General features: G+C 38.5%; 1 protein-coding gene across 1 annotated transcript in view; it reads left to right on the top strand.

The window, feature by feature from the left end:
• Positions 1-14,747, top strand: part of cntn3b (contactin 3b) — a 77,646-nt gene that overhangs the window by 52,421 nt on the left and 10,478 nt on the right. Inside the window, exons 12-16 of the mRNA XM_041783201.1 lie at positions 2,475-2,602; positions 5,913-6,088; positions 9,966-10,083; positions 12,361-12,519; positions 13,567-13,716. Coding sequence (XP_041639135.1) covers positions 2,475-2,602; positions 5,913-6,088; positions 9,966-10,083; positions 12,361-12,519; positions 13,567-13,716 — 731 coding nt within the window. The remainder of the gene's footprint in view (positions 1-2,474; positions 2,603-5,912; positions 6,089-9,965; positions 10,084-12,360; positions 12,520-13,566; positions 13,717-14,747) is intronic.

Raw genomic sequence — 14,747 nt, 5'->3', positions numbered from 1 at the left:
TTTTTTATGTCAGGTTGGAGCTGCAGCCAACACTTACCATAAAAGGAAGAATATGTTGGCACAGCAAAGCTCTACAATTCTCCAATTATTACATGACAGAGTAGATATATAGAAGATATTGAATTATTCACTAATATGCAGAGGTGGAAGAAGTTACAGACTATTGTACTCGAGTAAAAGTACAGTTACTCTGGTTAAAATTTACGAGAGTCAAGGTAAAAGTACTGGTCTATAATTTCACTTTATCTCTGGTCTGTCCTAAGCTAAGTATCATCATATTTGGGTCTTTGTATTTTACTGTACTGTCCAAACTGTCTGGTTTTGGTATTGTCTGATTTTTATGTCGATTTTTATTGTAATTTTGTTGTATATACCATCAACCTGCCGGGAACTACAAATGAAAATTTGCCTCTGGCTGCAATCTGGCACATTTACATGTTCATGTTCATTAATATGCATTGTCCTGTTATAAATAAATAAAATCAATAAAATAAAATAAATAAATCTACTAAGTTAAAGTAAAAGTAAAAAGTAAGTCATTTAAAATGTACTCAAAGTACTGAGTACTGGGTAGCTACTTTTGATAACCAATGGGCGTTCACAGGGAAATGTGACCTTTCCTTAATGAGCAATAGCAACAAGAAAATGTGGACCTGCAACCAGGTTATTCATTATAAGGTGTGACCTAACCTAAAGTCAATGCAACAGCTGTTTTGGGGAGAAATCATTCTCTTGCTGTGTGCATGTACTGACCACCGTGTTGTGAAAGCCAAACACCTGGTCGTTTTCATGTTGTTGGCAGAAAGCTTGGACCTCCTTGTTGTGGCTTGTAGTGTTTATTTTTTACTCAGTACTCAGTGCTTTTTCAAATGTAATTAAATACAGTACTTTACTCAAAATATACTTGTGTAAAAGTAAAAGTAGTAAAACTACTCAAATGCAGTAATTTGAGTAAATGTAATTTGTTTCCCCTACTAACATGTATAGAGTTAATTCATTTCCAAAGTTATCTCAAGACACTTTGAAAAGAGGGCAGGTCTAGACTAACCTTGCAAAGCAGTTGGATTTACCAGACTCACTTTTCAGGCAAATCCATCCTGGAAAGCTCTAATCTACAACATTTATGCTGAACCGAACACTGTTCGGACCAGTTGGCTTCGTTTAAGGAGAACAAGGCGGTAGCTATGAGCAGGGATTAGTTGTGCTGAAAGCAGTCTGCACTAGCTAGTGTGGTGACTAGTTTGGATTTAGGATTTAGCTATTGTATAGCAGTAGTTTTACCAGAACTGGACCATGTTCCTGTATGAAATGAAGATTAAAAGCTTATCAGGATAGAAAAAAAGATCTTAACTCTCTTCTACCAACCTGCTTCAGCATGTGTGTGATCTTTACAGAGGGAAGGGGCTAGTTGTCTTGTGAGTGATTGTATACAATGGCTGCTAGTGTTGCTAGCGGAGTGATTAGCTCAGACTTAGCCACAGCAGATGTTTTGTCAGAACTGGACAACACTTCTTTATTAAGACAAGGGCAAAGAGCCACACTGAAAGCTTTTCATTATGGAAAAGATGTTTTCTCTTTTCTCCCGGCCTGCTTTGGCATGGGTTTGCAATCTTTATAGGTGTGTCTGTATATCCAGTGGCTGCTGCCTTGATAGCTATTAGCTCAGATGTAGCTGAAGGAAAGCGGCAGCAAACCTCACTCCTTTCTAAGGGTTAGTTTGTAAGTGTAAAACAACTGTCTTCCATTACCAAAAAGTTTACATAAAAAGATTTTACTAAGATGGTCTATAACTATGTGATATGAATTCAACACTAACTACAGCTAGGTGGGTTTCTGTCGCTAGTTGGGCTTAGCATGCAAAACAAATCAAATAAATCATAACTGTGCACAAACTCAATAAAAAGTTTAAAGTTCAAGCATTGTTAATACAATAGATAAGTTGATTTAACTTGCAACTTTATCATGTTTGCTTATTTCATGAACTTTCATGACCATTTTTTTTTTTGGTTTTGTTTTTTTGGTTTTTGCAAATGTACAAACATTACCAAACCTTTGTGTGGGGTAGTACTTGCTTTTATAGTAGGCTACTGTATTGCATTCAAGATTCTGAAAGTAGATATTTGGCTACATGCAACATACTTTTCTAGGCAGTTACATTTATTCTGATGAAGCAGTTTTCACAAACAGAGCACATTTTACATTCATTTAGTTATGAGGTGGTGCTGTTCATAAGTTTTGGTCCACTACTGAGCTTATATAGGTTACTTTACTTGTTGCTATTGCTTAAGGATTTTTATTTTCGGGGACAATCAAGGAGAGCTTTATTTGTGCAAGTGTAAGAGGGCTTCAGAGACTTTTATGTTATGACAAAAAAAGCAATATAGTAGTAACAAGCATGAAAAAATCACTAACAGTAGCATACTCTCTTCAGATTAGTCAGTCCAGTAAAAAGTTCTTTGTCTTCTTCTTTTCAGAATCATTTTGCTCACTAATGGGACTTTGAAGATCGCCAATGTGACCAAACAGGATGCAGCCAGCTACACATGCTTTGCAAGGAATCAGTTTGGGGCAGCGAGCACCACTGGGAGGTTGCTTATCACGGGTGAGTCCAATATTCAGGTAATTTGCCATTGGGTTACACATACATAGAGCCTTTATAGTTGTTTGACCACAGAAAATGCTTTGTAGGCCAGATACACCATCCATGCACACCCCCAGCATTTCTATTCAGTGCAGACACTAACAATATCCAGCTCCTGTGCCAGAGCCACCATTGTGAGTTTGTGGAACAGTCTTTCTCTGGCTGACTGCTCAGTGTTTCTAGCAGACTGAATGGGCAAAGAAACTGGCACATGATTCTTAAAGGGAAAGCGTGACATTTTGAGGAATAATGTCCATTTTGTTCATTTGAGTTTATACTATTTACACTACATCTTTAATAAGTGGTGTCTATTTATTGTTAAAAGACTCCCATTAGACATTTGCTGTGACATTTTCTTATTTAAGTGTAGGCAGTTCTTTATAAATTAGTTTTAAGGACATGAGGGTCAATTATTCAATGACTGTTTGGTTTGAGAATACCCTAATTCTTCTAAAAGTTAAAGGGTTACCAACCAAGGTAAGACTGGTCACACATCAGGCATTTCTGTCTGATGTACTTCTGACAAGTGTGGTTAAATTAGCAATAAAACAACGTACCCATCTCAGTTAAAGGCTAGAATGCAGTGACCGAAAAAGTACATAAAGTCCTCCGGCATAATCTGGGACCTGTTACCTAAATTATTCTTCTCATTTGGCTCTTCTACTTCTCAAACACCAACAGTGAACCCATTTCATCTCATAGAATTTAATTACTGTGACCTTTTCCCAACATATTTAAGACCTTCAGGCTTCTCGTTCAGGGATCTCTGCCTGGCACTGTCTAATGCTCATTGCCCTCTACACAGTATGCAAGTAGGGGAATAAAATGAAGCTTTGCTACCGCAGTGCTCTTTGGAGGATGGCAGGCACACTCACTAAAAGTTCAACACTGTGTATGAAAAAGTTTACAAAGTTTCAGAAACCCCAACAGTGCAGGGACCTGCTTCTCTACCTGCAGGATATCTCTCCAAGAACATTGCACTGGTTTTGCTGATGATCTTCAGATTAACTTATCTCTAGGTATGTCCTACATTTAAGGGGCTGTAGCAAGTAAAGCGTGCATTTAAAGCTGAATTATATCAGCTGCACATTGAAAGCTCCACTAAATTTGGCCAACTAATGTGTCTTTCCCTAGCCAACAAAGGATCCATCCAGTGCATCCATGGTTTCCCTGGCATATAAATACAAACAAAGCACAAGTTAACAAGAGAGCAAAACACTTCAAAATGCTAAAAAGAAATTAAATGAATAGAGCAAAAAGATGGACAAGTTTAATCAGCTCTTTCATAAAAATTGAGAACAGTTGTGTTCATAAATGGGCATTTGTGGCGAAACTTTTGGGTTTTGACAGTCAGGATATTTTACATCAGCTAATCCAGGTACAGCTGGTGAAGCTGTTGGCTACAGGGGCGCTTTGCAATATATAGTAAAGGGCAGGGTCAGCTGGTGGTTTAAAGTCCTCTGTTGACCAGGCTGTTTTGTTTCAGATATGCTTAAATAATCTACACAGGCTTTAGAGGCTTACAGGTTCACTTCCTGGTTCTGTCAAAGGCTGATATTACTGAAATGAGACACACTGTATGTATCTCAAACACAACGAGTATGCAAGGACATTTCAGCAATTCAGTCAGGAAAATTCTTGTCTTACATTTAACCTTTTTTTTATGCAAAAGGGATATACAGTTTTACTTTGTGGAGAAGGCTCTGCTCAAAAGATGCTCCCTGCGTTAGTCAAGCAGCACGCTTTGACTTTACAGGGAATGCATTTATCAATGTATATTGAAAAAAATGAAATTATTTCAGAAGCAATTAGTCCATAGTAGCATGAATCTGAATATGAGGGTGCAGCTTTATGCTATAAAGGAGGCGGCCAGCGTGGAGGAGGAGAAACTTTGCCAGCAGCAGCAGTGTGATGCATTAGCATTAATGCAAGCAGGGATTAGTGAGTGGTACGTTATATTTAAATGGGCCGCTGTGTTGAGAGAAAAGGCTGTGATTGGCTGTAGGAGCTAGGAGACAAACATTTGTATCAGCTAGCTATCAGCTTGTTGTGGCTGGGAGTATGACTTCCTTGAATTAACACTAAGTTTCATTAACATCAGAGAGGGCAGAATGATTAAAATATATCTAATTGAGACCATTTTTACTAATTTTGGCTAATTTAATACCCATTGCTTTATTAAAGGGGATAATCATTTTCATGTCACTTGTTTTGATTAAGAAAAACAAACATAAAACAAGAAATGGAGGATTTTTGTAAGCCATTCTAAAAGGAAACATTTGAATGTTTTCATAATGTAAAGCATACATTTATTGAACTGGTATTCTGACATATTTCAGTTAAGGAAATATTGCAACTTCTGCAATTTGTAAGTTGTGATTTAATCTAATTTGTGATTACTTCCCTAGCCCTACTACAAAGCTTGTTGCAACTTTCCAACTTTAAGTGGCTAAAGGCTCATCACACCCCCACCCCAGTCCCCTGTTAGCCTGCACTCACATTGCAATGAAACATCAAATCATTACATGATAAAAGCACAAACTTTACTCACTTTGTGGCTTATTTAAAGTCATTTTGGTAAGAAATGGCTCTCTAAATGTTCAGATTGTCAAGAGAAATGGTTGTATCAATCATATATCATGCCCTCATTGCACACCCGTGGTCATGAGCATGCACAGGCAATCATACCATGCTGTGCACTACACAGAGCACTCACACTGGTCAAACAAACTGAACTTTCTGGGTCAAGCGTGCTTTGGCATGGTATGGACTGCCTACTGTGAGCACTCCCAAAGCAGACTCTGAGATAAAGGAAAGCAGTGTTGGGGATCATAATAATGTAGGAATCTATTTAAATGTCCAGCACATTGTGGATAGAATCAAACAACAGATCAATGGGAGTTTTGTTGGGGCTTCATAATAAAACTTGATGCTTTACCTAATGCTGAGATGACACACTGGGAGGACATTTTTTAAAATAGCACTTCATAGCAAAAGTGGCAGGCACCCATGGGAATATAGTGTGAGTCTCTTTGAAACATTTTCCTCTAAATTGATTGCAGAACAAAAATTCTGAAACTGTATGAAGTGTTCCTTATAGACAGATATGAAGGGTAAGCGCTTGTTAAAATCCACACATTCATGGCTAATTGAATGATGCCGACTTGTATTAGATATAACTTAAAGGAAGACAGCAGGGATCACAGTGGTGTAAAAAAGGTAATAGCAGCAGAGATGTTTACATGCCTTGTTGTCATCTGTTTTTGGCCAGAGCCCACCAGAATCACCATGAGGCCTACTAACATGGAAATTATTGTTGGCGAGAGCATCGTGTTACCCTGCCAGATTGCCTCCGATCCAGCTCTAGATGTGTCTTTCTCGTGGGCATTCAACGGACAGCTCATCGACTTCCAGCGAGACAGCGATCATTTTGAAAGAGTGGGCGGGGTGAGTCATCGAAGCATTAAACTCAGCTACTTTCTGGCTATTGTGGGATTAATTGAAACACTCTGTGTGATGTGCAGGGGCATGCCTCGCTACCCTGATGAGGGCTCTGGTAATTCTTAAGCAGGGAAATTTCGACTGGAGCTTGTTAATTCAAAAGTTTCCAACTAGTCTGTGGTGGATGAAATATCAAAAAGATTAAGATATCCATAAAACAATTAAATACCCCTTTATTGTTATGCAGTTAAAGTTTTAGACGCTGGAATTGTAGTCAGTGATCTGGATCCTTTACCTTCTGAATTCATAGCTGTCACATCTTACACTTTTAAACTCAGTGAAATGCCAATTCAGTCATAAAGAGGAAAGTCTTTAACATTTTATCAGTGGAACCAGACTTTCCTTACCTTAAAGTACATTAACCATCTTACAGCCATCTTCTCCCCTTGCTATAATTGAATTTGCATACAGATATAGCCCCAGAATAATTCATAATGAGCTAACTGGCATTAAGCAAGGGCATTCCTGCCCGCAGTACATGTTCATTTGAAATGCTAATGCTCTAAAACAAAAATAAATGACTATTCTTTGTGTAGTATTTGTTGTGCTGGATGGGCAAAGAAAGTCATTCAGGCCCTGTCAGTCATAAATTACATGGTCTTTGATTTATTGTGCCACTTATCATCCAAGGTCAATTGTGTATCATTGTCATTCTTGTGTAATATGCTGATATCATATCTAAATGCCCTTATGGTGCTGTGGACAACATCATCATTGTGTGCAAAGGCATTTAATGAGATTAAGTTTTCTCAGAATCTGTTTCTCCTGTCCAGAGAGATTACCATCCCCCTGCTCAACAGCTTCTGATGAATTAATTAACATAATTAAATCAAATCTGCTTATCACATCCTTCTTTCCAGGCAGGATGCCTTCCAAGCTTTCAGGTCGACAGGTGGTGGCTGACAGTGGAAAGAGAATCAAACAGCCATGCATGAAAAAAATGTCATGAAGAATAAGTGATATCTAAAACAGTCAAAACAAGAGAGGGGTGGACTTTATATCATGTGGCAGCATACAAGTGGCATTTTGCTCTGCTCTGCTTTGTCAGGTACTTCAGCTAGGTGGAGATCCACAGGGATTCTTGCAGATTCTGCAGGGTGAGCTATGATCATTATCCACTGGGGGTAATACAATGTGCAGTGACTACAGAGTGTTTCACCTGGCTTGCCCCTTAGATGACTTTCACCACACTTTTTGTGGACATGCTTTTAAAGGTGATTTTCAGAAGGCACAGTCAGGTTTAGTTCAATATAGGAATGCTTTTGAGTTTGGGTTTTCTACTCTGTCTAATTTAAAGGGGACATATTTTACCCCTTTAAGACAAGTCTATATTGGTCTCAGAGGTCCTCAAAACATGCCTGTGCAGTTTGTTTCTGAAAAAAACACTCCAGTATTGGATTTTTTTATGTCTATAAACCCCTCTGTTTCAGCCCTGCTCAGAACAAGCTGTTTCTGTGTCTGTGGCTGTAAATGTTAATGAGCTGTCTGACTCCACCCCTGACCACACCCCTCTCAGGAAATGGCTGTGGCACTCCTGGTGTTACAAAGATACAGATGCTTTTATCCAAAGTTAAGGACCTGACTGGGATTTGAACCATCAATCTCCCAGTCAAAGTCAGCAGGGTAACCCACTGATCTATCCAGCATCTCAGCTGAGAGGAAGATCAGCAGACGAGGGTGAAACTTTCTTCCAAGCAGGGAGGGCCAACCAAACCTGGGGACAGGGCTAACTCCCCACATGAGGTCCTGAGGGAAGAATATGAGAACGTCTTGTTTCAGCACACATTTTCTAAAAGGCGGGGGAAGGGATGGATTGTTCTGGTACTTTCAGGGATTGTGGACAGGCCAGGGGCACATATTTTTGTTAGAAATTCCTGAAAAGTGATTTTTGCATAATATGTCCCCTTTAAGGCTACTTTCAGGCATGTTAGCATTAGCATTTTGTCAGCCTTCTCACAATCATCAACTTTGGACAGCCTAACATCACACAAAATAAGGGGTAATTTACAGCAGCAGTTAAACTCGTCAACCAAATTTGGGAGTAATCTATTCTTTGGCATTAGTAAACTCCATTGTTGTCCACACACAATTAAAAGAGCTGATGTAGCCTGAGTGTTGCATTGAGCTTCTAGATTAAGTGACAAACATCGTGGGCATTACCTCATAGTAAGTCATCATTCTCTGTCCTTCTGCTGTCTAGAATAGAACACACTCCCTCTGAGAACATGTAACTGCATAATGGCTCAGTGTCTCTGTGCATAGTGTATTTGTGTGGTTATAGGCCAGCAAAACTACAGGGGGGGCATTAAAGCTGTGCTTATTGACTTATTTACAAAGTTCTGGCACGCATTTTTTATTTTTGAGCTTTGTCAAAGCATTACACAGTTCGGATGCACAGAGACAGACACATATTCAAACATGTTTACGCAGCACTGCTAACCACAACAGACAAATAACAACTAATAAACCGTGATTTCTAACACCAACGTTTCAAACATCTCCTGTGTTGTCTTGTTGAATATAAGCATGGACAAGTTCTTCAAAGAGGGCTTACTTTGATCAGGGATCGTGGAGCAGGTGTATAATCACATCCAGGGGTGCCAAATACGTTACCCTATGGGCGTGTTTTAACAAAGTCCAGTTGTTTTCCAGCCCTGTCACTTTCTCTCTCAGTTATAAAGAAAACAAACTCATGGGCCCAGTTTACGGTAGTTTCTGTCTTTCAGAATGAGTTTGAGAGCGTCTCCTCTTTAGCATTGTGGCAGAGTGAGTATCTTTCTTATACAGGGGATGTGAAATAATGGGAGATGGGGAGAGGGGCAAACTAAAGCGAAAGGTGCAACAATGTTGGATTTTATAGAACATCTCTACATATTTATGAGTTTCCCATGGCACCATTTTTGAGACAGTACACCCAGGAAGTCTTGTGAGAGGTATTAAGGACAATTAGAGCAACGGCGTGGTGTGTAAATCGAGACAGACAGACGCACCACAAATGACAGTAATAAGATGTAGTGCAATCTCTCTGGATTTTCAGTATCCATTTGCCCACTTTTAAAGGAATAAAATAAAAAGTTTTCATAATTTTCACATAATTTAAGCTTCCCGCTCTGGGCATGATATGACAGGAACATTGACAATTATTGTGTTTATTTTGATTTACTGCATTCAGTCTTTCAAATTTCTTTTACGAAACATATTTCAGTGGGAGCTGAGCATCAAAAAGGGTAGGGGAGCTGCTGAAAATCACGGAACAAGGAGGGCATTATTAGTTTTGCTGCTGTCATTGGGTTTGTTAATTGTTAACAAAATAATCAGTTAAAGATTTAAAGATTTTCCTTTTAGCAGCCACATATTCTCAGTTGTAAAGTCGATTAAAAGTTTGTCATTTATGTGATGTTTTGTTCCTCATGGGTGTTACTGTTTATGTGAATGTTTGCTTTATTTACTGGGAGATCCACTACTATCTTTTTTGAGCAAATGTTTACAGATAATTTTATACTGTCTTGCCAATTAACTATGCTATATTTTGTGTTTCATGTGTTTTGCTGGTATTTCTGTCTAAGGGTTGAGGTTCTGGATGACTGGGTTGTGCCTGAAGGGCAGCGAATAGTTTTGTTAGTATTTGTTCAGAGTACATCTGCCATGTGCATTGTTCCTGTTTGACAAGAGGATAAAAAGTCAGCGACCTCAAGATGATGTAATTGTGCAAAGCATTATAGTGTTATGACAACCCAAAGCCATAGAGGGGTGATGACATAGCATAGCGTCTCTTACTAAGCCTTTTTCTCTTTCTTTTTTTTGTTTCAATTTTTTTTTCTAGAGCATATCAGGGGATCTCATGATTCGTAACATCCAGCTGAACCATGCCGGGAAATATGTTTGCATAATTGACACTGATGTCGAGAGCCTGTCCACCTCTGCCATTCTGGTTGTCAAAGGTAGGGAAGCTCATTTCAAGAGCTTTATATGTTTTTGCATGATTATTGTGATGGGTAGTTATTTACATAACTCCATGAATAAGTGTTCTTTATTATGGTAAACAAGTCTGCACAGAAGGGGGAATAAAGGGGAGAGCTTTCTGGGGGCAAGCCAAACCCGGGGCCCATGGAGGTCAGCAAAATTATGGTACATTATAAAGATATGCTGTGGTAACCATATTTCGGTTTTTACCTGAACCCTTAAATAATTTTGTCATATTTTTTTTTTGCTGTAGTATTTTGTCTTCTTCAAAATGTAAACCCCTGTTCTTAAAACAGAATTACCTTTCTTTGGTAATGTTAACAATGTTGATGGGCATACTGAACTAAACAATATGGAAAGTAAAGTAAGGTTTTATAGCTAAGCCATGATGTGCACAAATGTCAGGATGCCAGGAAATAAAGTAGACAAAACTGAGACAACTTTTAGGTAAAAATAGAAAATAATTGTGACAATAAGACAGAAATGTGCATAAAAGTGGTGAAGCTAGGTTAAGAGTGGCAACAAAAGAGAAAAAAATGGGTAAAAAGTGGCAAAATGGATGAAAAGTGGCAAAGCTAGGCTTCAAATCTGGTGACAATGGGACACAAGTGGCACAAATGGGTTGAAAGTAGAAGGAATCGACGAAAGTTGTTAAAAACAATTCAAAATGTCAAAAATGGGCTTAAGAAGTGGTGTAAAGGGATAAAGACGGAAAAGCAAAAAAAAAAGATGGAAAGTAGCAAAAAATGGTTAAACATGGCAAACATGGTTAGAAAAAGTGGTAAATGGGGGTTAAAATGTAGCAAAAATGGGTTTATAGGGGCATAAGTGAACAAAAAATGGCTAAAAAGGGTTAAAAAAAATTGGCAAAAATGGGTCAATAGTGGCAAGAATGAACAAAAAGGTGTTGAAACTAGGATTTAAAATGGGCAAAAATGGGCAAAGAAGTGCAAAAATGATTGAAAAGTAGAAAATGAAATTGGCAATAAAAGGTGGGAAAAGTGATGAAAAGGTGTAGAGGATGGCAAAATTGTGTAAAGTAAGGCAAAAAAATGGAAAGTGGCAAAAATGGGCAGAAAGCATGATGAAAAGAGATCATAGAATGTCAAAGTTGGTTTAAAGTGTCAAAAATGGATGTTAAGTGGCAAAAATAGGCAGAGAAAGTTGTGAAGATGGGTTAAAAAGTTGCATGAATTGGTTAATAGGGGCCTAGATGGGCAAAAATTGGCTGAAAAGCTTTGAAATGTGGCAAGAATGGGCAAAGGTCCAAAAAAAAATATCAAAAAGTAGCAAATAAAAGTGCTGAAAATGGATGGGAAAAAAGTGTGGAAAAGGGGGTTAAAAAGTGACATGAATTAAAAATTTTTATGTCCAAACCCAAGAATGGCTTTAGACTCTTTTCAGCTCTAAAATGAGGTAACAGAGGTCACAGGATAAATGCTAGCACCAGTGTTACTGACCAAACACATATATGATAGAATCAATAAATCACAACAGGGGCGGGCCCATTCACTGGGTTTGTCAGGGGCCTAGCTAATCCTGAGTGTGGGCCTGATGGTAAAGTATTGAAGCATTTGTAATGTGCCATATAGGGAAAAGGATCCTGTTTCATTCTGTGTGTCAGATCCTGTTAACATGAAAAGTGTGTTGTAAAGTCTTTAAAGTATTACACATTAACACAGGAAATTATGACTTCTGGCCATACTAGATAGACCCCCATAACAAGCAGTCTTTAAAAGTAGCTCACTATGTAGCCTTCTATCTAGGAACGTTCATTGATATTCATGACATGAACAAATTGTAACCGCTATCCCAGGTGCTTTGAGAAGGCAATATTTATCACAGAAATGACTATAATTGGCTTATTTACACATTGGGGAAAATATCATGGAAAGCATTTGAATTACTGAGTAGTAGAACAAGCCAGAATGTGTAGCAGTCACACACACACACACACACACACACACCTCCCTTTCTGTCCTTTTTACTCTTGTATTCCTCTCATTATTGACTGGTCCTGGGCTGCTCCTTCTAGCTTCCCTCATAAACAGTCCAGTGTCTGTTTCCACTGCTGATGAGCCATGGTACTTCTTTGTGGGGCACATCTCTAGCATAAAGACATTTTTAAATAAAACACAGTACATTGGTGATATTGATACATCATGAGGTACAAAGATCTCGAGATTAAAGAGAAAATGCATTTTCAAATGGTTGATTGCCTAAGGTTAAGCTTTCCTGTTGTCTAACTGATCCAGGCCCTCCAGGTCCTCCCGACAAGGTAGCTGTGGAGGAGATAACAGACAGCACAGCCCAGCTTTCCTGGAATCCAGGGATGGACAATGGCAGCCCCATCACCGGGTACATCATCCAGGCCCGGACACCTTTCACTGTGGGCTGGCAGGCTGTTGACACAGGTACCATAAAACCTTGCTTCTTATTTGTAATCTTAAGTAAGCTTTAATATATAGTTTGTGGCATCCTCCCTGGTGTTTTATTGGAATAAATGTCATATTAATTGTTCTTTTGAAGAATCAAAGATAATCAAACAGTGTGAAAGCTTAATGGATCTAATGCAGTGGTTTTTAATGTGCCTCCCCTGCAGGGTGGCACAGGACTATAGGGGAGGCACAAAACTATAAAATAAAAAAGTTGATCTGCCTTTTAACTTTTCTGTGGATTGGGCAAATTGGACAGATTTATAGTTAATGAAGAGTCGACTCTTAAAATTTGGATTTTCTTGCATTAGTCCTGATGATGCTCAATGACCACAATGTTAAATAAGCAAAGATGTGCAAGCTAATGACAGTATAAGGCTGTGTGAACTCTGGACTCATACTGAGACAGATGCACCAAGTCTATGGCCACACCAGGGAAGTTTTTTACAACAAGTAAAAGGAGTTTCGGTCACTGAAGGTAACTGAGACATTTAGTGACGTAAACATTAAGACAGCCTCTGCAAGAACAGGTTTTTGGCACCAGCAATGGTTAAAAGTGAGTACCGGGCAAAGCTGAAGGTGGAGGATGTTCTGCTGTTAGGCAATCCTGCATCAACTGATGATGCAAACTCATACTGTAGTTTCCACTAAATTAGAGCATAGAGCAAAAATAAAGAATCAGGTTGTATTGGCAAAATAATGGTTTGCCTGGGAAAGGTGTATGTTTAACAACACAAGCAGACAAAAATATAAAAAAATAAAAATGTTAAAATAAAAATGCTTTAAGACTAGACATTAATGTTTGAAACTATAGTTGTTAACATCATATTTTAATGGGGTTTGGGGTCCATGGAAGAAATTATTTTCTCCCACACTTTGAAAAGCCGTGGTCTAATGTATTTTTTACATTAAAATAAGCAATTCAAACTTTAAAAAATAAAAAAAGCAGCCATTATCAAATAATAATGCTCTCTGACTCGCTGTATAACTATCTGTCTATCTAAATAACCTTTATCGACCTTGCAGTACCAGAAGAGATCAGTGGAACCATGCTGACAGCAACAGTGGTGGGTCTAAATGCCTGGGTGGAGTATGAGTTCAGGGTGGTTGCCCGCAATACAGTAGGCCTAGGGGGGCCAAGTGCACCTTCAGCCAAAACCAGGACAGAGGATGCAGGTAAGAGAATCTTAGTACTTCACTGTCCACACACAGGGAAAATAACAACGGTGCTGAAGGCTTATTTCTTTGAAATAGGCTACTGCTTACCATGACCTGATCTGTCCATTTACATTAGGTATAATATTCAGTTCATACAAGAAAAAAATCTCAGACAAATTATTTTCTGTTGATAAATACAGAAAGATGACATATTGTAGGAAAAAGTACTAAGTAAAAACTTTTTTATTTGGCATCCTCTGTGTCTAAGGTGAGGAAAGAATAACAGTAAAGTGGAACACAGAGTAAAAACAATCAAGCAGCAATAGAGTGATTCAAAGTAAAAAGAAGATGCTCAACCTTATAATGGCTCTCAAGGTAGGTATGTAACGACTGAAAATAGCTGGATATGTTTTTGTACACGCTTGGACAAAATTGTCGATACCCTTCTGTTAAAGAAAGAAAAACCTACAATGGTCACTGAAAGAACTTCAAACTGACAAAAGTTGTAATAAGTAAAACAAATTACTGAAAAATAACTCATGAAAATCAGACATTGCTTTTGAAGTGTGGTTCAACAGATTCATTTAAAAAACAAATTAAAGAAACTGGCCTGGACAAAATTGATGGTAGCCATAGAAAAGATCATAGGGACATGTTAAACAAAGGTGTGTCCTGTAATTAGCATCACAGGTGTCTTTAAACTTGTAGTCAGTCAGTCTGCCTATTTAAAGGGTGAAAAGTAGTCACTGTGCTGTTTGGTATCATGGTGTGTACCGCACTGAACATGGAGCACAGAAAGCTAAGGAGACAGTTGTCCCAGAAGATTAGAGAGGGAATGATAGACAAGCGTGTTGAATGGGAAGGCTATAAGACCATCTCCAAGCAGCTTGATGTTCCTGTGACTACAGCTGCACATTTTATTCAGAAGTTTAAGATCCATGGGACTGTAGCCAACCTTCCTAGACGTGGCTGCAAGAGAAAAATTGATGACAAATTGAGTCAGGTAATCTCAAAAGAGATTAGAGGTGAACTCCAAGGTCAAGGTACAT

Source organism: Cheilinus undulatus, linkage group 3, assembly GCF_018320785.1.
Source record: "Cheilinus undulatus linkage group 3, ASM1832078v1, whole genome shotgun sequence".
NCBI classification, from domain to species: Eukaryota; Metazoa; Chordata; class Actinopteri; order Labriformes; family Labridae; genus Cheilinus; species Cheilinus undulatus.
This window is presented reverse-complemented; position numbering and strand designations above follow the sequence as displayed.